The sequence below is a fragment of the Hyperolius riggenbachi genome, chromosome 2, assembly GCF_040937935.1.
Source record: "Hyperolius riggenbachi isolate aHypRig1 chromosome 2, aHypRig1.pri, whole genome shotgun sequence".
In the NCBI taxonomy this organism is placed as follows: domain Eukaryota; kingdom Metazoa; phylum Chordata; class Amphibia; order Anura; family Hyperoliidae; genus Hyperolius; species Hyperolius riggenbachi.
In genome coordinates this window covers 542,630,359-542,657,618 of record NC_090647.1, presented here as the reverse complement: position 1 = coordinate 542,657,618, position 27,260 = coordinate 542,630,359, and the positions used below count along the sequence as shown (strand labels likewise).

Here is a 27,260-nt window from a genome sequence, read left to right as displayed (position 1 = left end):
GAGAACCAGAGATAAAGAATTAAAACTTAGTTATACATACCTGGGGCTTCCCGCAGGTCCAGAAACCCTGATCGCTCCCACGCCGCGGTCTTCAGCCTTCCCCGTTCGCCGCACCGGCTCACGGACTTCCAGGGGGCGTGGCCAGCCTACGCAAGTGAAGTGCGCTCCTTGCGTATCTCTCCAGCAGCCGCTGGAGAGGTACGCAAGGAGCGCACTTCAGCTACGCCTTGACTGGCCAGTCGGCTGAAGTCACGGGAGCCGGTGCGGCGAACGGGGAAGGCTGAGGACCACGGCGTGGGAGCGATCAGGGTTTCTGGAGCTGCGGAAAGCCCCAGGTATGTATAACTAACTTTTAATTCTTTATCTCTGGTTCTCTTTAAGTTACCTCCTTTGTAGTTATTTTTAGAATTCTGGAGTTATTTTAAGGATTGAAGAGTGAACATTAGAGATCTCACCTTAACTTAAAGACAGAAGAGTTAAAGAGAATCTGTATTGTTAAAATCGCACAAAAGTAAACATACCAGTGCGTTAGGGGACCTCTCCTATTACCCTCTGACACAATTTCGCTGCTCCTCGACGCATTAAAAGTGGTTAAAAACAGTTTTAAAAAGTTTGTTTATAAACAAACAAAATGGCCAACAAATCAGGAAGTAGGTTGATGTACAGTATGTCCACACATAGAAAATACATCCATACACAAGCAGGCTGTATACAGCCTTCCTTTTGAATCTCAAGAGATCATTTGTGTGTTTCTTTCCCCCTGCAGTTCTCATGCACTGAAGTTTCAGGCTGCTCGTTTCTTCCTGCAAACAGCTTTGCCCTTGTCTATAATTCCTCAGTATGTGAAAGCCCAGCCAGCTCAGAGGATGATTTATCCAGCTTGTAAAAGATAAGAGAGAAGAGAGAAGCTGCCCTAATCTAAATAATACACAGGCAGTGTGCATAGAGGGGCCTGGAAGGGTGAGTTCATAGCAGAACCACAACACTGAAGAACTTGGCAGCCTTCCAGACACAGGCCGACAAGTCTGACAGGGGAAAAATACATTGATTTATTACAGAGACTGTGATAGTAGAAAGTGCTGCAGTAAGCCAGAACACATTAGAATAGCTTTTGGAACTTGTAGGATGATAAAAAACAGGATGCAATTTTTGTTACGGAGTCTCTTTAAGTTTAGGTTTGCCTGAGGTAAAATGTTTTCTGAATACTACATGCCTCATCTCCATGGTGATAACTCTAGAAACATTATTAAGGACAGGAGATAAGCTTAGTGAATTGAGGCCAATATCTCCCAGCATGCATAGTAGCAGTCGGGGACACACCACACTGCCGGAAGCCTCAATCTGGGCCACCCGTCAGTCTTCCTGTAGAAGATGGATGCCACATAAAGAAAGCAACCCCCCAAAGGTATGTAACGCTTGCTACCCTTCACATAGCACACTTCATTTACCATGCTCATAGGGGGAGAAGGTCCCGGCGTCAATATTAATGTACGGGTCGATCTTGATGGCAGTCACTCTCAGTCCGCAGGATTTCAGGATGGTGCCAACGCTGCTGGCGATGATGCCCTTCCCGATGCCCGAGATGACTCCGCCCGTCACCAGTATGTACTTCATTGGCTCTCTTTGTACCGTGTAGAAACGCTGGGAAAAAAATCTACGATAAAAAACATAATAGTTTAAAATCACAAAATTAGTCTACTAAATAAAGTAAAATAAATAAAAAAATATACTTAGCACAAAAAGCCATTATTGCATAGTTTATTTTTTTAAAGAGCATCTGTAGGGAAAAAATGCCCCAAATGGGTACTTACCTCAATAGAGGGAGGCCTCTGGAGCCTCCAGAGACTTATCTGTCCTCCTCCACCATCCCCCATTCCAGAGCTGTGTCCTCTGGAAAACCAAAGCCCTTGTCAACAGCTTGCACCTGCCCAGTAGTACAGACCCGATCAGGCTCGGCTTTCCACGCAGAAGCCCGACCGGGGTCCATGCTATTGTGCAGGTGCAGAGCGGCCACACTCATCCTCTTATGGGACCGTGGCTGCGAGCTTCGGGAGGACACAGCGCTGGAGCGGGAGGAGGAGCCAGAGGCTTCCCTCTCCCAAGGTAAGTACAGCAAAGTCTCCATCATCAGGAATTCAGGCAACCGGAAGTCTCAAATAACCGACATGTCTCAGGGGATAATGGGGACTTTGCTTTGGGGGATGTTTGCAGGGCATAAAATACTCACTGAGCCTCCAGCACCATCTTCTAACTTCCCTGTAGTTCCTAGCGGCTTTCCGGCGTCTGAGCACGGGTCCCGGTGTGTCACGTGACCTGACGAGGGTCAGGTGACATGCCGAGAGCCATACACGGAGGAAGGTTAGAAGGGGTGGTGCTTTTTCGCCCGCTTGCTCAAGCAACCAGCAAGCACATGCATCCGGCGTTAGACGATCCTTGTCAGTGCCGGATACTGAAGACTTTCCCGTTAATCATTGAGATCCAAATGTGATGACACAAAAGCCTGTTCTTAAAAACATCCACACTTTCAGTACTGCTGTAACACTGTAAGGCCTGGTAAACATCATGCAATTTTCACTTCATAACCTACTCCTGATCATGAAAATGATCAGATCAGGCAAAACAAAATACAGCCAATTGATGGCCAGCAACCGAATCCAAAAATCTTTTGGGGAAAAAATTATTTCTTTCTCGATCAGAGGCAGATTGGAAATGCTGGAACATATCAATCCAAATACTGGATATCGTTCTGTGTGTATGTCCTGTAGGGCCAGATTTGTACTTTCCAGTGCCCAAGTCCACTAGCACTGTCTCATCGCACACCAGGAAGTAAGAAGGATGCATTCAGATTCAGACTGTTTATGCAGCAAAGCAGGGCAGCTTCGGAGCCCGAGAGATGATTTATTTTGACATTTGGCCTCTTATCTCTTTCCAAGTCCTGCTCCCCTCTGCTTTTTTAGCGCCCTAGGCCATGGCCTTTGTGGCCTAGCCAGAAATCCAGCCCCGGCTAGCTGCCTTCTATGTCTGATCAATGTCAGATATAAGATTGATCTGATCACTCTCTAAAATAGACTTTGAAGTGGAAATTGCAGGGTGTGTACCAGGCCTAAGAATAAAACCAGCTGCTATTGAGTTAGTAGACTTCGGGGTTGACTCACAACCTTTCCTTTGAATTAATCCTCCTTACTTGTCTTAACTCATAATGTATCCCCTATTATCCATCTTAAAGTGTACCTGAGATGAAAAGAAAAAAAAAATCATACATACCTGGGGCTTCTTCCAGCCCCCTCCGGCCTAATACTTCCCTCGGCGCTTTCCTCCGCCTCCTGGATCTTCCATAAGGGCTCCCATTATCCATTATCGCCGCACTCCCGTCGCTGGCAGCTTTCTGCACTTGCGCAATACTACTGCACGGACCTTTCCTTGCCCCGGGAGCGAGACGGGGCGCGTGCGCAGCCACACTGCGCATGCGCCAACTGGCCGAAGATACCGGAAGCCCTTATGGAAGATCCAGGTGGTGGAGGACTGCGCCTAGGGAAGGATCAGGCCAAAGGGTGTTGGAGGAAGCCCCAGATATGTTTGATTTTTTTTTTCATCTCTGGTACATTTTAAAGTGGATCCGAGATAAACTTTTACCCGTTGCATAATTGTGTTCCTTTCATATAGTTTATAGGGCATTCCTCAATCCAAATACTTAGGATTGTTTTGTTTTAATACTCTAATACCCTATAAACTAAACAAGTCTTGCCCACAGCTTCTCCAGAGTGCCTTGGCACTCAGTCCCATGTAGCAAGGGCTTATGGGAGCTCAGTCTGGGCAGGAGGAGGAGGAGGTTACTAGCCAGAGATTTCAGAGACAGAGGAGAGGAGGGAGGAGGAGAGGGGAGTGATGTTTTCACAGGCTGAGGGCTGGAGATGCAGATCAGCTTGCTTGTGTGTATTGTGACAAACAGAACATGTCTGCCCTCATTGAATCACAGTAATAAATAATCATGAACTGTTGAAGCTGTTTGCAACTAGATTTGCTGTGTAAACTATCTAAATTTTAGATAAGATATACAGACAAGTTACTTGTTATAATTCGTTTTTCATCTAAGAACCGCTTTAAGGTGGCCATACATTAGACAAAGCGACCAATTTCGGGACAGAAATTGGCCGCACGGTCGATCGCGGCGGTACGGCGGCCGATTTGGAAACGAGCAGCGAGACGACGAAACCCCCGCCGCTGCAATGTATAAATGTATGTAGTGTGTCCATTTATACATTACCTGTCCGGTGTCAGCCTCCACGCGTTTTCTGTCCATCTCGCCGGGTTCCGCATACACGCCGGTGGCGCATAGGGTCTGACATCAGACGCTATGCACCGCTAGCTTGTATGTGGCTGTTACCTGGCGACATGGACGGACACCGTGCGGAAGCTGCTACAGGACAGGTAATATATAAATGCACACACTACATAACATTTATACATTTTGGGGGAAGCGGCGGGGCGGACGCGGCGGGCTCAGCTGATTCCCTGATGATTTCATGCTGAAATCGGACGGGAATCGGCCAGCAGTGTATGCAGGGCAGCCATCAGGGGGGCACCAACTGACACTGCAGTGAGGGGCCCTGGGCCCCCCAAAAGCACTGGAAAGGCTGCATGTACTGGCTGCGGGCCTGTGGCTCACTAACCAGCACACCGCGTTCCAGCACTATAGGGGCACCTATACCTGGCTAAGGCAGGTAGACGATCTGGGACAGAAGGGGACAAGAGGTAACACAGGGGGATAAAAGAGGCACAGGGAGAAAAGAGATGAGACGGGAACATGAGGTCACACAGAGGGACACAAAAGAGGCACAAACTGAGGTGAGACAGATCGGGACAAAAGAGGCACAGGAAGAAAAGAGGGGGACAAAAGAGAATGGATAAAGGATAACGGACCTACAAGTCCCTATCTCATTTGTCAACCGGGGACTACCTGTATTTTGCTAGTATTTGGCTCCACCTACAACATGCCATGGTCACGCCCACTTTCTGCAGCATCACGCTGTGCATGCCACTTTCTTCAGTGTCGGAGCTATGCACATTTTTTGCCACTGCGCACTTCGCGCACAGACACGGGGGTGGAGTGGCTAGTGGGCGGGTACAGCAACCAGTGGGTGGGCCCAGGGAGGGGGGGCCCAGGCCTGATGTGTAAGGGGCGCCAACATTTCTGATGGCAGCCCTGAGTGTATGGGCAGATTCGACCAAGAGACAAATGTATCTCCAACCAGATTCGATTAGAGATACATTTGTCTCTTGGTCGAATCTGCCCATAATCTTCTAATGTATGGCCACCTTTAACCCACATTGTATCTCCCTTTATCTCGTATCTGTTTTATCTCATTAATTATCTCTCCTAATCTGTTTTAAGTCACACTTTCTCTCCTCACCTGTTTATCTCATGACTTTTCTTTCATAATAGCTGAGGTGTACAATAAGTAAGGTGAAATAACTCATGAGGAAATGTTTGTGAATCATCCCCTGTGTGTGAACAGAGGAGACAGCTACAGCAGGAAGGAGACCTCAAACACATGATTAATCCTCATCCCCACCAACAGGGCTGCGGAATCAGAGTCGAGGAGTCGGAGCAATTTTGGGTACCTGGAGTGGGTGGTTTCATGAACTGAGAAGTCGCATGATTTTTAGTACAAATCCACAGCCCTGCCCACCACATGTGGCACAGAATCCATTTTCTATTAGGAATGACAATTTTTTCCTATCATGTGCCACGGAATATGTTGGAGCTTTATAAATGAATAATAATAATGGAAATCTACGCTGATCCATGGAGTACAATCAGCACTAGCGGGGCTATTTTTGTATTTAAAGTGGATCCAAGATGAACTTTTACTCATTGCATAATTGTGTTCCTTTCCTATTGTTTATAGGGCATTCCTCAAGCCAAATACTTTTTTGTTTTTGTGTTAATACTCTAATTCCCTATAAACTAAAACTATAAACTAAATAAACCACGCCCATGTCACGTTCCGTAACAACTAGTGAGGACAGAGAGTGACTGATCTCCGGAGATCTGCAGTATCGCCAGAAATACAGATATACCTGATTATAAATGATCTGCAGTCTCACCGATAATCCGATATATATGCTAACCTCTGTCCACCCAAAATGGAGTGTAATGATTGGTGCAAACAGTAAATAGCGTATTGCTCTGTGGCGAGGGCCCACAGAGCACAGACTATTGTCCAGCGGCAAGGGCCCGCTGGCGGGGATGGTCGACAAGCAGGGGTCGGCAACAGGTAATCAGAAATACGAGGTACAGAATCAGGAGGCAGAGGCAGAGTCTTGAGGGCTAGCTGGGGTTCGGCAACAGAGATCAGAGATACGAGGTACAGAGACGGTAGGCAAGAGAGTGAACGAGGGCACAGCAAGGTAGGCAACGGGTAATCAGATAGGCAACAGTACAAAAGGATTAGACAAACTCAGAGTCGAGAACAGGCAAAAGATCAAAGGCACAGGTAAATACAATGGTATATTTCTTCCAGTACTTATATATTGGCGTAACCAATATATAAGTATACTGTGGATCCGAGAGCTAGCACAGAGTGTGATCGCTACAGCGGACAAGGAGAACTGGCAGTCTGCTGCTTAAATGCAGACTGTCAGTCCAGGAACCCCCACCCCCCTGATGAGGTCAGCAAGGGGCGGGGAGTGCCTCAGCAGGGCGGATCAAGGCAGCCTCCTCCTTAGGGCATAAAGGGCCTGACGCTCCGTGCGTGAGCGCGTTGCCCTGCCCTGAGATGAGGACATGCGGCTGGAACGACCGCCGGCGCTGCCAGCTGACGCGGGCCGGAAGTTCGGGGATCCGGTGACGTCAGAGCCGAGAGCGGCGTCCACACTGCCAGCCGCCGGAGGGGTGAGTCTATGCCTGACATTACCCCTCCCCTGAGGCGTGGTCTCCGAACGCGCCAATGAAGGTTTATCAGGATGGGAATCGTGAAATTCCTGTATGAGTTCTTGTGCATGGAAATGATGTGCTGGTACCCAGGATCTCTCCTCAGGACCGTATCCTCTCCAATGAACCAGATACTGGAGAGAGTTCCTAACAAATCGAGAGTCTAGTATTCTCTCGACCTCATACTCAGGCTCACCGTCTACAATAACAGGAGGAGGACCAGAGTCCACATGCACCGCGGGTTTCAATAAAGACACATGAAATGTTCTTACCCCACGCATAGATTGGGGTAACGTTATCTGATAAGATACTTTATTGATTCTTTTAGCTACCGGATATGGACCTACGAATTTAGGCCCAAGTTTAGCTGATGGCTGCCGCAAAGCGATATGCCGAGTGGAGATCCAGACAAGATCCCCGGGAGAGAACTCCCACTCGGGTGAACGCTTTCGGTCAGCCTGTTGTTTCTGGAGGAAAACTGTTTTCTTTAAATTGGCATTCACTTCCCTCCAGCGAGATCTTAACGTCTCCTGCCAGGTTTCCAGGGCAGGAAAAGGAGAGGAACTGACAGGAAGGGGGGAAAACCTAGGAGATCTCCCATTAACAATCTGAAAAGGTGAAAACCCTGAGGAAGAGCTCCGAAGATTGTTGTGGGCAAATTCGGAGTATGGTAAGTATTGAACCCATTCCGTCTGATTGTCTGCCACATAACACCGGAGATACTGTTCCAGTGACTGGTTCACCCTCTCTGTCTGACCATTGGTCTGAGGGTGATAACCAGACGAAAATGAGAGCGTGATTCCTAGTACTCTGCAAAATTCCTTCCAAAATTCCGAGACAAACTGCACCCCCCTGTCAGACACTATATTCTCCGGGACCCCATGAAGGCGAAGGATGTGGATCACAAACAGATCTGCCAGTTCTTTGGCAGAAGGAAATTTTTTCAATGGCACAAAATGAGCCATTTTAGAAAATCGATCGACAATAACCCAAATCACCGTATTACCATCTGAAGAAGGTAATTCCCCTACGAAATCCATGGATATGTGAGTCCAGGGCTCGGAGGGTATGGGTAGGGGTTGGAGGGTACCTACTGGAGATATATGTGAGGGTTTGCTCCGTGAGCATACTGTACAAGAGACAACAAACTCCTCGACATCCCTCCTCCAATTGGGCCACCAGACACTTCTAGATAACAATTCTCTGGTTCTGGCTACTCCAGGATGACCTGCCAGTTTGGATGAATGAAACAGCTGTAACACTTGTAACCTAAACTGTAAAGGAACAAACATCAGATCAGGAGGTTTTCCTGCCGGACTGTCTGATTGATGAGAAAGAAGAACAGAGGCCAGATCCTCCCTTGAGTCTATACAAGCCAACACCACTTTCTCCGATAAAATTGGATCTGGTTCAGAGGGCAATACCGATTCTATGTCAAAGCATCGGGAAAGAGCATCTGCTTTGACATTTTTGCTTCCCGGTTTAAACGTGATAATGAAATCAAACCTGGAAAAAAATAAAGACCACCGTGCCTGTCTAGGATTTAACCTCTTAGCCCCCTTCAGATACTCTAAATTCTTATGATCCGTATATACTGTGATCACATGTTCTGCCCCCTCAAGCCAGTGTCGCCACTCCTCAAAAGCCAATTTCACAGCAAGCAATTCCCTGTTCCCGATATCATAATTTCTTTCTGCCTCAGAAAATTTTTTCGAAAAAAAAGCGCAAGGATGGAGTCTTCCCTGTGACCCGGTGTATTGTGATAAGACTGCCCCAACCCCAATCTCAGATGCGTCTACTTCCACGATAAACGGCCTGGAAGAATCGACGTGATGCAGAATGGGGGCGGAACAGAAGGCTGTCTTAAGGCTTTGAAAGGCGGAGATGGCCTCGGAAGACCAATTAACGGTGTTAGCCCCTTTTCTTGTCATATCAGTAAGAGGGGCTATCAAAGCGGCATACCCTCTTATGAATTTTCTGTAATAATTAGAAAAGCCCAAAAACCGTTGTAAGGCCTTCAGCCCAACCGGTTGAGGCCAGTTCAATACAGCCGTGACCTTGCTGTTATCCATTGATAACCCGGAACTAGAAATTATATAACCTAAGAATGGTACCTCAGTGACCTCAAACAAACATTTTTCCAATTTGGCATATAATGAATTCTCACGTAATTTGAGCAAAACATACTGAACCTGTGACCGATGTTCCTTGATATCATGAGAAAAAATCAGAATGTCATCTAAATAAACGACCACAAACCTCCCCACAACGTCCCTGAAAATGTCATTAACCAGCTCCTGGAAGACAGCGGGGGCATTACACAGGCCAAAAGGCATGACCGTATATTCGTAATGCCCGTCCTGAGTGTTGAACGCCGTCTTCCATTCGTCCCCCTGTCTAATTCTGACCAAATTGTAGGCTCCCCTAAGATCCAACTTAGTAAATATCTGGGCACCGGTGACCTGATTAAAAAGATCGTCGATCAGGGGAAGCGGGTAACGATTCTCAATCGTGATTGCGTTGAGAGCTCTGTAGTCAATACAAGGACGTAGCCCACCATCTTTTTTTTTCACAAAAAAAAACCCTGCCCCAGCGGGTGACCTAGAGGGTCGAATGAACCCCTTTTCCAAGTTCTCCCGGATGTATTCTCTCATGGCCACTTTCTCGGGACCAGTGAGATTATAAAGGTGACCCCTGGGAGGCATGGTTCCAGGTCTGAGTTCAATCGGGCAGTCATACGGTCTGTGAGGTGGCAGTGAATCAGCAGACCGTGGACAAAACACATCGGCATAAGATACATAAGGCTGAGGGAGGCCCTGAAGAACTAAATGAGTAGAACGAAGCGGGATTTGGGAAATACAATGCTCCTGACAGTAGGGTGACCAGGATAGTAATTGCCCAGAGGCCCAATCAATCTGTGGGGAATGCAGACGTAGCCATGGCAAGCCCAAAATAATAGGACAGGATGGCATTCTAATGAGATAGAATCGTAACTTCTCACAGTGTAGAACCCCCACATTACAAGTTAATTCAGGTGTGACAGAGACAGGCAAACTATCCTGCAATGGTGAATCGTCAATGGCCGTGACTATGATATGCTTCTCTAAAGGAATGACTGGTATGCCCATCTTTAGAGCCAGATTAGAATCCATAAAATTGGCTGCAGCGCCTGTGTCAATAAAAGCCTGCAGTAAATAGTCTTGTTTATTCCAGGAGATGGAAATGGGTAATACGACCTTATCTCTGGGAGGTACAGAATTCTCGCCCAGGGTAGTACCTCCGACTAACCCTAGGCGGAGAAGTTTTCCGCCTTCCTGGAACAAACAGACGCGATATGACCTTTCTCCCCACAATAAAGACATAGACCCTCTTTTCTCCTTCTTAACTTTTCTGTCTCCGATAGTTTGGAGTGACCCAGTTGCATGGGCTCGTCAGAGGGAGGAGAACTGGGAAGACTCATGGGAGGCTGGAGTCGCATAATGGGTCGCTGTCTAGATGACTTGTGAAAACGTACCCTGCGATCGATCTTAATAGCAAGACTTATGGCCTCATCCAGGGTTCTGGGTTCGGGATGACTTAACATCAACTCAGATACGGAGTCAGCCAACCCAGTCAAAAACCTATCTAGAAGAGACTGTGCCTCCCACCTGGTGGAGAACGACCACTTGCGGAACTCCGCAGCATAAGTCTCAACAGAGTTCTGACCCTGTCTGAGTCTTTTCAATTTCATTTCAGCCGTGGCAGCAATATCTGGGTCGTCATATACCACCGCCATGGCTTCGAAAAACTTCTCAACAGAGGTAAGGGCCTCATGACCTAAGGGTAAGCTATAGGCCCAGGTCTGTGAGTTGCCCTGTAGGAGGGTCTTTATAAGCGTGACCTTTTGTAATTCAGAACCAGATGAAATGGGACGCATCAAAAAATATGACTGACAGCGATCTCGAAAGTTTCGGAAATCAGCACGTTCCCCTGAAAACGGTATGGGCAACGGCATCTTAGGTTCGACAGGTGCTATAGGAGCGGGAACACCTGGCGCCTGCAAGTTTTGCACAATCTCTGTTAATCGGTTGAGCTGGACCTGTTGGTCTTTAATGGTCTGATCCAATTGAGCAACAACCGTCATCAGAGTATTAACCTGCTGGACCAGGGCTTCCATGTTAATTGGTCCGCTGTACTGTCACGTTCCGTAACAACTAGTGAGGACAGAGAGTGACTGATCTCCGGAGATCTGCAGTATCGCCAGAAATACAGATATACCTGATTATAAATGATCTGCAGTCTCACCGATAATCCGATATATATGCTAACCTCTGTCCACCCAAAATGGAGTGTAATGATTGGTGCAAACAGTAAATAGCGTATTGCTCTGTGGCGAGGGCCCACAGAGCACAGACTATTGTCCAGCGGCAAGGGCCCGCTGGCGGGGATGGTCGACAAGCAGGGGTCGGCAACAGGTAATCAGAAATACGAGGTACAGAATCAGGAGGCAGAGGCAGAGTCTTGAGGGCTAGCCGGGGTTCGGCAACAGAGATCAGAGATACGAGGTACAGAGACGGTAGGCAAGAGAGTGAACGAGGGCACAGCAAGGTAGGCAACGGGTAATCAGATAGGCAACAGTACAAAAGGATTAGACAAACTCAGAGTCGAGAACAGGCAAAAGATCAAAGGCACAGGTAAATACAATGGTATATTTCTTCCAGTACTTATATATTGGCGTAACCAATATATAAGTATACTGTGGATCCGAGAGCTAGCACAGAGTGTGATCGCTACAGCAGACAAGGAGAACTGGCAGTCTGCTGCTTAAATGCAGACTGTCAGTCCAGGAACCCCCACCCCCCTGATGAGGTCAGCAAGGGGCGGGGAGTGCCTCAGCAGGGCGGATCAAGGCAGCCTCCTCCTTAGGGCATAAAGGGCCTGACGCTCCGTGCGTGAGCGCGTTGCCCTGCCCTGAGATGAGGACATGCGGCTGGAACGACCGCCGGCGCTGCCAGCTGACGCGGGCCGGAAGTTCGGGGATCCGGTGACGTCAGAGCCGAGAGCGGCGTCCACACTGCCAGCCGCCGGAGGGGTGAGTCTATGCCTGACAGCCCACAGGTTTTCAGGGAGCCAAGGCAGTAGCAAGGGCTCATGGGAGCTCAGTCTGGGCAGGAGGAGGTGTTACTAGCCATTGATTTCAGAGGCAAAGGGGAGGAGTGAGGGGGGATTAGGTTTTTTTCACAGATACAGATAAGCCTGCCTCTGTGTAATGTTTACAAACAACATGGCTGCTGTCATTTTATTACAGGAAGAAATAATCATATTCTATTAAAGCTGTTTGCAGTTAGATTTGCTGTGTAAACTATCTAAACCTTAGATAAGATATATAGACAAGTTACTTGTTATAGTTTGTTTTTCATCTCGGATCCGCTTTAAGTCCCCCGCCTGATAGCTCCTATACATCATAGTATAACTAACGTGTTAGGGACTCAAAGATGTGTTATGTCACCCAGAGTCAGTTGTATGGGTTTCTTGACCACTGTTATTATTATTTATTGTATTTATAAAGCGCCAACATATTACGCAGCGCTGGACATTAATTTAGGTTACAGACAATGTTTAGGGGTGACATACAGCAAAATGACAATACAGGAATACAAGAAAACCAGATCACACACCATAGTAGGAGTACAAGGTAATGCTTAGTCACTGGAGGGGAGCATGGAGATTAGGCAAGCTCACTAAGATCCATAGGATGGGTGTGCAGTAATGGAGGTGCATGAACAGGTAGGAAACACAAGGAGTAGAACCCTGCCGAAAGCTTACACCCTAGAGGGAGAGGTAGGGACATGAAAAGTAGGGTACCAGAGTTAAGCGTATATATTTGTAACAGTTACCTCTTTATGAAATAATTTGAACACTCTGAACAACAATAATTATTTTTATATATAAAATGTATTCTTGTGATAATATACAAAAATGACATACAGGTGGAAAACTAGAATATTGTGCAAAAGTCCATTTATTTTTGCAATTCAACTTAAAAGGTGACGCTAACATTGAAATACACTCATTACATGCAAAGTGGAATATTCCAAGCCTTTATTCATTTTATTTTTGATGATTATGGCTTACAGCTTATGAGAACCCCAACCCCTTAGATGGCCTACCCACCCCCTACCATACAGTAACTATCTATTGAATATTTATTTCACAGCCCCCGGCCCCTTAGATTGTAAGCCTTTGGCAGGGTCATCCCTTCCTTAGCATATTATTCATAATCGTGTGCACCTTTCTTGACAGCCTTATACTTGTACTACTGGGCCTACCTAACATGTCCCAAATAACATGTATCTTGTACCCTGTTTGCCTTGTATAGCTTTGTCTTGTGTTATATAACCTTGTTATGTCTGTTCTCCTTTGTATCATTGTATGTATTCATTGTCCAGCACTGTGTAATATGGTGGCGCTTTATAAATACAATAAATAATAATAATAATAATCCTCTCTCTTACCTAATCCAGCTTACTGATTTTATATTGTAAATAATCGACTTACTTCTCCCTCGATTGCACATTTGTACATTCAGTCTTCTCCATCACCAGAGCACTTTCAGGTTCTAGTTAGAGACTGACTACTTTCGTTTCTCTGCTTTCTCATACAAGACTCCTCATGCCAAAATTATGCCATAACTATGAGTCATACATGGCTTGAGAGATACAAACCTGATTCTCCCGGGCTAAGATTCATACCTGGTAATATGCATACGCCGTAATATAAATTGTTACATACACACTCTGTTATAAAAGTTGATAACTGTGTTTTTCAGACTATAAGACACACCTAGGTTTAAAGGTCAAAAATCAGGAGAAAAGAAATACTAAACCTAGGTGCGTCCATGGTGCAGAGGCCTCGTATGGACCCTTCCCTCCACCCAACCCAACTGTCTCTAAGCTACTCTATCTAAGCTACACTACACTAACCCCTGCTGCGCCCCCCCCCCCCCCTTCCCCCCAGTTACACTGCATTACACACTACACTACATACTACACTAACCCCTGCTGCACCCACCGGTTACACCGCACTACACAACACTAACCCCTGCTGCGCCCCCCCCCCCTTCCCCCCAGTTACACTGCATTAAACACTACACTTACTCCTGTTGCACCCCCCTTTCCCCAGTTACACTGCACTACACTACATAATACACTAAGCCCTGCTGCACCCACCAGTTAGACTGCACTACACAACACTGACCCCTACTGCAGCCCCCCCTCCCCCCAGTTACACTGCACTACACTACATACTACACTAACCCTTCCTGCACCCACCGGTTACATTGCACTACACAACACTGATCCCTGCTGCCCATAAGCGACACTAACTACCCTGCACTACACTAATCCCTGCTGCCCCCAGCTAAGCTCCACAGCACTGCACTAACCCCTGCTGCCCTCACTAGCTACCAGTAAACTACAAAGCACTGCACTACACTACACTAACATTACAATACAACTACACTAACACTACACTACACTACACTGCTTAACACTACACTGCTTTAACACTTCACTACACTGCTTTAACACTTCACTACACTGCATTAACACTACACTGCATTAACACTTCACTGCATTAACACTACACTACACTGCATTAACACTACACTTCACTGCATTAACACTACACTTCACTGCATTAACACTTCACTATACTGCATTAACACTTCACTATACTGCATTAACACTACACTACACTGCATTAACAATTCACTTCACTGCATTAACACTACACTGCATTAACACTTCACTTCACTGCATTAACACTACACTACACTGCATTAACACTACACTACACTGTATTAACACTTCACTACACTGCATTAACACTACACTGCATTGCATTTACACTACACTACAATGCATTAACACTACACTGCATTGCATTTACACTACACTACAATGCATTAACACTACACTGCATTGCATTTACACTACACTACAATGCATTAACACTACACTGCATTGCATTTACACTACACTACACTGCATTAACACTACACTACACTACACTGCATTAACACTACACTGCATTGCATTTACACTACACTACAATGCATTAACACTACACTGCATTGCATTTACACTACACTACAATGCATTAACACTACACTACACTGCATTAACACTACACTTCACTGCATTAACACTTCACTACACTAACACTACACTTCACTGCATTAACACTTCACTGCATTAACACTTCACTATACTGCATTAACACTACACTACTCTGCATTAACACTTCACTGCATTAACACTTCACTACACTGCATTAACACTACACTGCATTGCATTTACACTACACTACACTGCATTGCATTTACACTACACTGCATTAACACTACACTGCATTGCATTTACACTACACTACAATGCATTAACACTACACTGCATTGCATTTACACTACACTACAATGGGCTTGATTCACAAAGCGGTGCAAAGTTGCACGCCTGTGAAAAGCCCTTTATCACGCCTAAACTCAGTTTAGGCGTGATAAGAAGAAACTCGCGCGAATTTTCCACGCGCAAAGTTTTCCGCGCGCAAGCGCGTGCGCAGCACCCGGCGCTTCGCGCGAAGCTCCCATTAAGCCCTATGGGACTTTGCGCGCGCGCGCTTACGCGCGTACGCGCGGTAGCTTCGCGCGAAGAGCAGCACAAATCGGTGATAACTCAGTGGTGCAAAGGTTATCACGCCTAAAGTCTTTTAGGCGTGATAACTGAGTTATCACCGCTTTGTGAATCAAGCCCATTGCATTAACACTACACTGCATTAACACTACACTTCACTGCATTAACACTTCACTACACTGCATTAACACTACACTTCACTGCATTAACACTTCACTGCATTAACACTTCACTGCATTAACACTTCACTGCATTAACACTTCACTATACTGCATTAACACTACACTACTCTGCATTAACACTTCACTGCATTAACACTACACTACACTGCATTAACACTTCACTGCATTAACACTACACTACTCTGCATTAACACTTCACTGCATTAACACTACACTACTCTGCATTAACACTTCACTGCATTAACACTTCACTGCATTAACACTACACTACTCTGCATTAACACTTCAGCTCTCACCTGATCCTGCCAGTGAGCTCTTCCCCCCCTCTCTCCGGTCCTGCTGATAGATGTGCCTCTTTACCATATCTTCGGAATATAAGACGCACCCTTTTTGGTGTCTTATATTCTGAAAATGACGGTATACAGCGGTATAATACTGTGGATCCGCTGATAGGTGCAGCTGAACGAAATACAGTAAATATTTATGGTATTACTTCCTGTTCCTAGTCAAAGTATTTAAGGAAATGTATGTACTTTGTGACACTCAAGGATGCCAAAGAGTCCGGGCAAAGCCACAAGCCGCTGATCTGCACCTAATGGCTTTGACTGACAAAATCTAATGAGGAACCATAAAGTCATATAGTAGAAAGTACTACATTATTCAGGATCCCTATTTTACATTAGTTAATTAATTACCGCTTCCTACAGCTCTATATTACTGTATATTGGTATGTAGCCTCGCACTAAGGCTTAGCCTAAGCTATGATGTCCTGAAGCCTTCTCCTTCCAGCACACACTGGGAAACCAGGTGTTGTTTCTGCTGACCTCGGAACACAAAGAAAACAAACATTCCATAGTGATGCACCTGCCAGCAGTAAAGATGTCATCACCTGTGACACATTTTAGACTGTAAATCAGGGTGAGGAAAAGTTTTACAGAAGGAAAACTCTGACTAAATAATAAATGAATATTGTAAAAAATAAGCAGTTTTACATTCAGTAAAGTCTCTCTTTAAAGTGAATCTGAGGTGAAAATAAACGGATGAGATAAACAATTGTATGTATCCTCCTACTCCTAAAAATGACCTTTTTTTTAGATATCCTATTGTCTTATTTTATACTAGCTGGTCGCCCGGCGTTGCCCGGGTATGTAATTGGCTAGTGTTAGCTCTGTCCACTTTTTCTAATCCTAACACACAATTACTCAATGATGACCTAGTTTGTGAGCTTTGTGGTCTTTGGCATCAATAATTGGCTGTGGCTCCACTCCTTTGAAAATCAATAGGTGAATTTTGATTAGCTCCACCTACTTTTCTGAATATTAATCCCAGTCATCCACTGTGCAAAGTTTAAGAACCCTGCCATTGACAGACAGTGTAAGAATGGCTGCAGTTTACATTCTGGCAGATAAATTTGTATTTTTCTCCACCCACTGATGTCCTGATGTTTCCCGGGTATGTATTTGGCTGCTGTTGGCTGTGGCCACTTTTTCTAACCCTAATGCACAATTGTCAATAGTCAATGACCAAGTTTGTGAGATTTGTGGTCTTTGGCATGAATAACTTTCATTGAAATGAAACACATCTGATTTGCTGTTTGTGGCCCCACCCCTTTTCTAAATATTTAACCCCAGTCACCCAATGATCAACTGTACCAGGTTTGAGGCTTGTGCCATTAACAGTGCAAAAATGGCAGCAATTAAATATTTGCCTTGAAAATCAATAGGTGAATTGTGATTGGTTTTTGTAGGCTCCGCCCACTTTTCTGAATATTAATCCCAGTCACCCAGTGACCAACTGTGCAAAGTTTTAGAACCCTACAATTAATAGTGTAAGAATGGCTGCAGTTTACATTTTCCCAGTGAAATTTGTGTTTGTCTCCGCCCACTGAAAACTCGGCATTGCCCAGGTATGTATTTGGCTGGTGCTAGCTCCGCCCACTTTTTCTAACCTTAACACAAAATTACTTAATGACCAAGTTTGTGAGCTTTGCGGTCTTTGGCATCAATAATTTGCATTGAAATAAAATAAATCTGATTGGCTGTGGCTCCACCCCTTTTCTGAATTTGAGCCCCAATCACCCAATGGCCAACTGTACCAGGTACAGGTGATTAACAGTGCAAGAGGCTTGTGCCATTAACAGTGCAAGAATGACATCAATTAAATATTCCCCTTAAAGATTAATAGGTGGATTTTGATTGGCTTTTTTAGGCTCCACCCACTTTTCTGAGTATTAATCTCAGTCACCCAGTGACCAACTGTGCAAAGTTTGAGAACCCTGCCATTAATAGTGTAAGAATTGCTGCAGTTTACATTTTCTCAGTGAAATTTGTATTTGTCTCCGCCTACTGATGACCCAGCAATGCCCGATTATGTATTTGGCTGGTGTTGGCTGCGCCCACTTTTCCTAACCCTAACACACAATTACTCAATTACTCAATAACCAAGTTTGTGAGCTTTGCGGTCTTTGGCATCAATAACCTGCATTAAAATAAAACAAATCAGATTGGCTGTTTGGGGCTCCATCCCCTTATATAAATTTAAACCCCAGTCACGCAATGATCAACTGTACCAGGTTTGAGGCTTGTGCCATTAACAGTGCAAGAATGGCAGCAATGAAATATTCCCCTGAAAAATCAATAGGTAATTTTTGATTGTTTTTTGTAGGCTCCACCCACTTTTCTGAATATTAACCCCAGTCACCCAGTAACCAACTATGCAAAGTTTGAGAACCCTACCATTAACAGTGTAAGAATGGCTGCTGTTTACATTTTCCCAGTAAAATTTGTATTTGTCTCCGCCCACTTATGACCCTGCGTTGCCCGCTTATGTATTTGGCTGTGCCTACTTTCCTAACCCTAACACACAATTAATCAATCCTCAATTACCAAGTTTGTGAGCTTTGCGGTGTTTGGCAACAATAATTTGCATTGGAATGAAACAAATCTGATTGGCTATTTGTGGCTCCACCCCCTTTCTGAAATTGAACCCCAGTCACCCAATGATCAACTATACCAGGTTTGAGGCTTGTGCCATTAACAGTGCAAGAATGGCAGAAATGTAAAATATTCCCCTTGAAAATCATTAGGTGAATTTTGATTGGCTTTTATAGCCTCCAACCACTTTTCTGAATAATAACCCTAGTCACCCAACGACCAACTGTGCAAAGTTTGAGAACCCTACCATTAACAGTGTAAGAAAAACAAAAGTTTGCTTTCTTAAAACAGAAAGAATTTGTGATAATTCAGGTTGGAGTGAGCTTGAGATGTCTCCCAGTGCATCACTGCTGAAAATATGCATTGCTAATTAACCATTGTTACCCTTAGAAGCTAAACACACCTCCAGAACCGCTGGAATGCAATGATGTGTCAGCTTGTTAAATTGTACAGAGCCATAATAATCCAACATGCATACAGCCTGTTTTGGATTGTTTGATCCTTATCAGTGCATGGCATGGATTAATTTGGCTCTACGCAGTAGGGCTTGTAAGACCGAGAGGGACAGGCTACCCAGCAAGCTCATGGTGACCCAGAACTCATTGGAGTGTGTAAGGGACTACAATGGTCCTAAAAGCCCCCTTACTAAGATGTTAAGAAAAACAACCGTTTGCTTTCTTAAAACAGAAAGAATTTGCGATAATTCAGGTTGGAGTGAGCTTGAGATGTCTCCCAGGGCATCACTGCTGAATATATGCAAATTAACCATTGTGCACTTAGAAGCTAAACACACCTCCAGTGTAACAGTGTATGGCTGCAGTTTACATTTTCCAGTGAAATTTGTATTTGTCTCTTTTTGGTTATGGGAATAAAAAGTATCCTATACTTTATTCCAGGTAATGTACTATGTGTGTGCCAAATTTCATTCAAATCCGTTCAGCCGTTTTTGCGTGATCGAGTAACAAACATCCAAACATCTGAACTTTCCCATTTATTATATTAGTAGGATTTAAAAATTTACAAAGTGGATTGAATGTTTTGTTGTCTCTGCTCAGTGGCAGCCTATTAAGTGTCCCTGAATGAAAATACATGAACTATTGACCTTTTTCTATCTCCCCCCTGCCTGCAGAAGTATTCTGCCAGGAAAACTTGTATGACAGTATTTTGCTTATCGGTGATGTTTACTATATTCCCAACCAACAAGACAGAAGCTGTCATTTCCATGCCTAAAAATTAACTCTTTCAGGCAGCAAAATAGAACAAGTAAAACAGCCTGGATATTAATATGGTTTGCACTGTACACACACATGTTTATCTCATCATGTCACATCTGGCCTCGGGTACACTTCAAATAAAGAACATTTTAATTTGAGGAAGGAGGTTAGTAAGAGAAGAGTTATCTTCGTAGGACCTGTTACCTTTTTCTTCGCGCAAAACAATTCACAACTTTCCTTCCAATCATTGACAGTAACTCTCCCGCTGCAAGGCAACAAAAGCACGTTTCCAAATATGAAATTATGAAATGGACCACTGTAACACCCTTTAAAGGGAACCTAAAATGACAGCAAAAAAAAAAAAAAAAAAAAAGTTTCACTTACCTGGGGCTTCTACCAGCCCCCTGTAGCCGCCCTGTGCCCGCGTCAGACAAAACGACTGAGCTTGCCCGATCACACGCCCGTCACCGGGAACATCATGCGCATGCGCAGGACACTTCCAGCGGCTAGAGCGTGATCAAGTATGCGCATGGCCAGGGCAGCGCAGGCGCAGTGGTCATCCACCTGACTGAGTTGACGAAAAACGAAACTCAGCCGCTGTGCTGTGATGACGAGAGCAGGGTGTCTGCAGGGGGCTGGTAGAAGCCCCAGGTCAGTGAAAGTCTTTTTTTTTTGCTTTCAGTTTAGGTTCCCTTTAAAGCGTACAAACACTGTACATTTAAAAACCTTATTGTAAAGCACTGTTTCAGCCTTACAAGGATCGGCAGGTGTGAACGGCAGTGACTTGCCCATTCGCCTATAAGCTGTGGCCTGCCCCCAGCATGGCCCGCGTGCCCTAATCATTATTATTTAGTACTTATATAGGGCCGACATCTTCCGCAGCACTGTTCAGAGTTTATTGTACTGTATATAGAATATAGCCCTAATGGGCTGCTCCTGAGCTGGGGGCGGGCTATCTCAATGCAGGTGGGAGTGGCCAGAGTCACAGAGGTTTGGAAAACTTGAGATAAAAATGGCCATGGTAGTCTTGCCGATGGGGGAGCGGAGTTTAAAATAGGAATGATTTAGGGGTCAGCGGGTGGGTTACTGCTGCTGATGTCCGCTGATCCTTGCAGAACAAAAACAGTGCTTTACATTAAAGGATATCTGAAGCTAGAGGGATATGGAGGCTGCCATATTTATTTTCTTTTAAACAATCCCAGTTGCCTGGCTATCCTGCTGATCCTACTTTTTAGCCATAGCCCCTGAACAAGCATGCAGCAGATGAGATGTCTCTGACACTATTGTCAGATCTGACTAGAATAGCTGCATGTGTGTTTCTGGTGTGATTCGGACACTACTGCAGCCAAATAGATCAGCAGGGCTGCCAGGCAACTAGTATTGTTTAAAAGGAAATAAATATGGCAGCTTCCATATTCTTCTCACTGCAGTTGTCCTAAAGGACAACTGTAATGAGAGGGATATGGAGGCTGCCATATTTATTTCCTTTTATTCGGACACTACTGCAGTCAAATACTAGATCAGCAGAGTTGCCAGGCAACTGGTATTGTTTAAAATGAACTAAACATGGCAAGCTCCATATAGCTCTCACTTCAGTTGTCCTTTAGGGCTCGTTTCCACTATTGCGGTGCGGAATCGCCTGGATTCCACGGCTGATGAAATCACATGCGGATGCGATTCCCCATGCGTTTTTTGCCGCAAAATCGTATAGGTGAGGGTATATGCGATTTTAACCATGTCACTGCCTGTGTGAATTTACATTGGTACCTATGCGAATTCGCGGCAAAAAACGCATGGGGAAACCGCATGCGATTTCCCTATTAAATACATTGCATGCGATTCGCATGCATTCTACTCGCAGGCGAATTCTGCGGCTCTTTTGTGCGTTTTTTCAACGCTGAAAAAAACGCACCTCAACAACGCTACAGTGGAAACAGGCCCATCCACTTGCATTACATGTGCGAATCCGCATGCGTTGGACGCATGCGGATTCGCGATAGTGGAAACGAGCCCTCAAGGGCTCTTTTACCCTTATTAATTTACAACCTCGGTCCTCTTTAACCACTTTACCCCCGCGCGTACGTATTTCTCCGCCCCTTTTTCCATCCTTTAAAAACCAGGGACGGAGAAACACGTACTTTCCGCGTTCCCGACGCTGCCCGCGCTCCCGCTCGTAAACACGCCGCCCGCCGCTAGTAAACACGCCGCCGCCCGCTCGCCCAGAGATCAATGAACGGGAAAATCCATTCCCGTTCGTTGATCTAAGCCCCGCAATGATCAGCTGCTCTCCGATGGGCAGCGCGATCATTGTGAGAAAAAACTCACGTGTCCAGCCTCCTTATTCTTCCTCCAAGCTTCCGGAAGGAAGCTTGGAGGTCGCATTAAAACAAAAAGTTACTGTGGCCATCTTGTGGCCAAATAGTAAACTACACCCTACACATTTTTCACATACAAATAAATGACTTTTACACATAAAATTAACTCATTACCTCCCACACTCCCCATTTTTTTTTTTTTTGTAATTAAAAAAAAAATTAAAAAATTTACAATTAAAAAAAATACATAAATAGTTACCTTAGGGACTGAACTTTTTAAATATTTATGTCAAGAGGGTATAACACTGTTACTTTATAAACTATGGGCTTGTAATTAGGGATGGACGCAAAACTGAAAAAAATGCACCTTTATTTCCAAATAAAATATTGGCGCCAAACATTGTCATAGGGACATAATTTAAATGGTTTTATAACCGGGACAAAAGGGCAAATACGTTTCATGGGTTTTAATTACAGTAGCATGCATTATTTAAAAACTATAATGGCCGAAAACTGAAAAATAATTATTTTTTTCCCCACATTTTTCCTATTTTCCCATTAAAACACATTTAGAAAAAAATAATTCTTGGCATAATGTCCCACCTAAAGAAAGCCTAATTGGTGGCGAAAAAAACAAGATATAGTTCATTTCATTGCGATAAGTAATAATAAAGTTATAGACGAATGAATGGAAGGAGCGCTGAAAGGTGAAAATTGCTCTGGTGCTCAGGGGGTAAAACCCCTCAGTGGTGAAGTGGTTAAATCACACAATCATTTCACTTTTACTGTAATTCTGTACCATAAAATAACAATTGCAAAGTAAGTTAAAAGGGAACCTAAAGTGCATAAAAGATGCCATTTAACGTATCTGGGGCTTCTTCTGGCCCCCTCACTGTCTTTCTGGGCTGCCCCGTTCAGCAGCTGTGCCCTTCTGTAAGCTGGCATGAGCCTCCTGGATCCCCCTCCAGGGGTGAAATCTGTGCATGCGCAGTTCCAATTTTTACAACATGCGCAAGCGCAGGATGCTCCTGGCCACAGTAGCGCAATCAGGAGGCTTTCGGTGGGCACAGCTGCTGGTTGGAACAGAGTGACATGACTGCGAAGGGCCAGAAGGACTGCAGGGGCTGGAAGAAGCCGCAGGTAAGCAAAACTGGCCACTTTTTATTTCACTTAAAGAGAACCCGAGGTGTGTTTAAAGAATGTTATCTGCATACAGAGGCTGGATCTGCCTATACAGCCCAGCCTCTGTTGCTATCCCAAACCCCACTAAGGTCCCCCTGCACTCTGCAATCCCTCATAAATCACAGCCGTGTTGTGAGGCTGTGTTTACATCTGTAGTGTCAGTCTCAGCTGCTCCCCCGCCTCCTGCATAGCTCTGGTCCCTGCCCCCGTCCCTTCCCTCCAATCAGCAGGGAGGGAAGGGATGCAGGCGGGGACTGGAGTTCTGCAGGAGGCGGGGAGAGCAGCAGACTGACACTATAGAGATAAACACAGCCAGCTCTGACAAGCTGTTTGTCAGCAGCGTGGCTGTGATTTATGAGGGATTGCAGAGTGCAGGGGGACCTTAGGAGGGTTTGGGATAGCAACAGAGGCTGGGTTGTGTAGGCAGATCCAGCCTCTGTATGCAGATAATATTCTACAAACCCACCTCGGGTTCTCTTTAAAGAGAGTCTGAAGTGAAAAAAAATGACTTCTTTTTATTTCCGAATGCTCTTCAGCCTTAAGAGAAAAGATGTTTCACCGCATCCCTGCTGCCGTATAAGGTCTTTATTCCCCCTGAAATACTCATGGCAAAATCGTCTGCTACTTCCTGGAGGAGGCAGAGCTTTATGCTGTAGCTCTGCCTCCAGTCCATTCAATCACCACCTCTCACCGCCCCTCTCAGTTGTCTTTCACTGAGAGGGGCGGGGAGAGGCGGAGATCGGCGGTGATTGAATGGACTGGAGGCAGAGCTACAGCACAAAGCTCTGCCTCCTCCGGGCACCAAAATCTGCGACTTTGAAAGTTGTAGAATTTTGCGCCGGGATTTGGGAGGAATAAAGTCCTCGTATGGCCGCAGGGATGCGGCAAATCATCTTTGCTCTTAAGGCTGAATAGCATTCTGAAATAAAGAGAGGACATTTTTTAAACTTCAGACTCTCTTTAAGGTTTCCTAAATAAGAGTCATCATAAGGTGCTGGTGTGGTTTTGCTTTCTAACAAATGACTTCACCTGTTGCAGCAGATAGCAGGAGACCAACCACTCCTGAAAATGATTGCAGGAACATGATCTGAAATGACCCTGCTGATTGATCCTTGACCAAAAACAGAGGGGACAATCCCACCACATGTGGAAGAACATACCTCTCATAGCACATCTCCTACAGCCTAGGTCTGAAATGTGAGGATAGGTTATGGAGGAACTGAATGTTTGTTTCTAGTAGCTAATAGTATAAACTGCCTTTCATCAATGTTTCATAGCAATGCTTCCATCTATTTAGTGTTATCTGAAGATAGGTCTGCCACTTATTACAAATGGATTTCATAACATTCTTTTTGTGTCAGATCCAGAGCGTCTGTACCTGTGGCTGGATAGTGTTATTTATTATTTATTGTATTTATAAAGCGCCAAAATATTACGTGGTGCTGTTAGTGTTAAGGGCTCTGCCCCCAACACAGGAGATCTGGGTTCATGTCCCAGCTTTTCCAGTTCAGTGAGCCAGAACTTACTCAGTAAAGAGTCCTCGGGCAAGACTCCCTAACACTACTTCTGCCTATAGAGAGTGTTCTAGTGGCTGCAGCTCTGGGGCTTTGAGTCTGTCAGGAGAAAGCGCAATATAAATGTTCTGTTCTGTGTCACTCCTCGCTCTAGAGCAGGTATGGGCAAACTCGGCCCTCCAGCTGTTACGGAACTACAAGTCCCACAATGCATTTGCCTTTATGAGTCATGACTGTGGCTGTCAGACTCCTACAACAATGCATTGTGGGACTTGTAGTTCCTTAACAGCTGGAGGGCCAAGTTTGTCCATACCTGCTCTAGAGCAAGGAATCGACCTTATGGGGAGGAGGGGCGGCAGCACCTGGAGTCAGCTGACAGACGGATACTTTTGTTAACTTTGATCCACATGGGAGACGCCATACCGGACTAAATCTGGCAACGGGGCCCCCTAGTGACCAAACCTAAAATGTGCCCAGATAAATTTATATTATGTGACGCGATGGGCGGGGGATGGGGCTGGTAGCGCTCAAAGTGTATAACTTAATCTGAAACTTGATCTGAAGGGGATGACACTTTGCCAGATTCGTTTTGAGATGTGATTAACTATTTATCGGGTGCCATAATTTAGCCTCCTGGCCACTAATCGTGATTTTTACTATTGCTGCCTATGGCGGCGCCACTTTAATCGGCACTCCTCCTGCGCCATTTATATCTGCTGCGGTGGTGGGGGCGTGTCTTAAAGTGTCCCTCCTTCTCATATCAAAAAAATGGGAGGTATGTCAGCAGTTGCAGTGGAGCATACTTTTTACTGTATACAACGCAACTCGCAGATTATTGACTGAATTAAGATCCACTGGGCAGCATGGTGGAGTAGTGGGTAGTGCTCTCGCCTTGCAGCGCTGGGTCCCCGGTTCGAATCCCAGCCAGGGCACTATCTGCAAGGAGTTTGTATGTTCTCCTCATGTCTGTGTGGGTTTCCTCCAGGCACTCAAGTTTCCTCCCACATCCCAAAAACATACAGATAAGTTAATTGGCTTCCCCCTAAACAAAAAAACAAAAAAAAATTTGCCCTAGACTACAATAAATACACTACATGATATAGACATATGACTGTGGTAGGGATTACATTGTGAGCTCCTCTGAGGGACAGTTAGTGACAAGACTATATTCTCTGTACAGCACTGCGCAAGATATTGGCGCTATATAAATACTAAATAATAATAATCCACTACTAAAGTATATTTTGGGTGCTTGATCATGAAAATGTCTGATGTAGTGAACCACTTTCCCCTGTCCCTTGGAGTTTACTTCATGTACTACATACTTGTAATGTCAGCAGAAAGTTTTGCATGAAGACATGGGTGGGTGTATGGACTTTGCACTTCCTTGTGTAGACAGAGAAAGGGGATAATAAAGTCACACAATGATAATCTCTGAGTAGAGATGTCCCAGCCAGTGCTGAGTCAGATGAGACCCCCACAGTGTCCCTCCCCACCCCCCATGCTGTCACTGGAGCAGCACATGCTATGGCTGCACAGCCACACACACACAGTACAGGGCTCAGCTTGGCTCAGGCTGGGTCTGTAGCTCCATTATACAGCCTGCAGGGTCTGCTAGTCGTTACCTGGAGTCAGCTGACAGACGGATAAGTTTGGTTGCAGCGACACATCAGTCAGGTGGTGTCCCCAGTGAGTGGCAGCTGCAGGCAGATTGCTGATAGGTCACCTGTGCTGCGGTCTCCGGGTCTGTCACCTCACTGTCACCGGGCCCTGCCTTCTGTACGCACCGGGGCCCCAGCCAAGCCAGCCTCCGTCCACAAACACGAGCTGCCTGTAGCAGTGAAGGTTAGGCGTCACAACTCTGAGCAGCCACTAGGTGGCGACAAACTCCACAGCAAAAGTGTAAACACGTTACAGCAAGCAGCAGCATGCAGGATTTTTTTTTTTTTTTTTTTTGCGGAAGCTTTATTGGCACATGTACAAGAGATGACTAATCATAATATCCTAGTTGGAAAACAATTATTGTACAGTCTGATGGTGATTTCACTTTCACTATACATACTTCCATATATATACTGTAGATTGGTGCTTCACAATTTTTTTGCCAATTTGGGGCCTGAAAAGGCATGTCATAGCCAAAAAGTTGCTGAGATATCTATACAGTGAGCCATACAGTACAATGAAAGTATGCCTTGCTTCCACTTACGCATATGTTACCAGGTTAGCGCACAGCATGCTGTGTGTTAAGGCGTTGGAACCCCCACACTTAAAGAGGGATTCAATTCTGGCATAATATTCAATAAAAACTTGTTTTCCT

At 45.2% G+C, this 27,260-nt stretch overlaps 1 protein-coding gene across 5 annotated transcripts in view; it reads right to left on the bottom strand.

Annotated features, from left to right (window-relative positions):
* CTPS2 (CTP synthase 2) overlaps positions 1 to 26,828 on the bottom strand; it is a 300,027-nt gene extending 273,199 nt beyond the window's left edge. The window contains exons 1-3 of one of the 5 annotated variants that reach the window (XM_068270769.1): positions 26,569 to 26,828; positions 20,137 to 20,197; positions 1,449 to 1,654 (exon numbers count right to left, since the gene is read on the bottom strand). In XM_068270769.1, coding sequence (XP_068126870.1) covers positions 1,449 to 1,654; positions 20,137 to 20,180 — 250 coding nt within the window. In that variant the 5' untranslated portion in view covers positions 20,181 to 20,197; positions 26,569 to 26,828. Of the gene's footprint in view, positions 1 to 1,448; positions 1,655 to 12,591; positions 12,682 to 20,136; positions 20,198 to 25,305; positions 26,076 to 26,568 lie in introns of those variants that run through there. The other 4 variants (XM_068270770.1, XM_068270771.1, XM_068270768.1 and 1 more) reach the window with 4 other exon arrangements.
* Between the last annotated feature and the right edge of the window lie 432 nt (positions 26,829 to 27,260).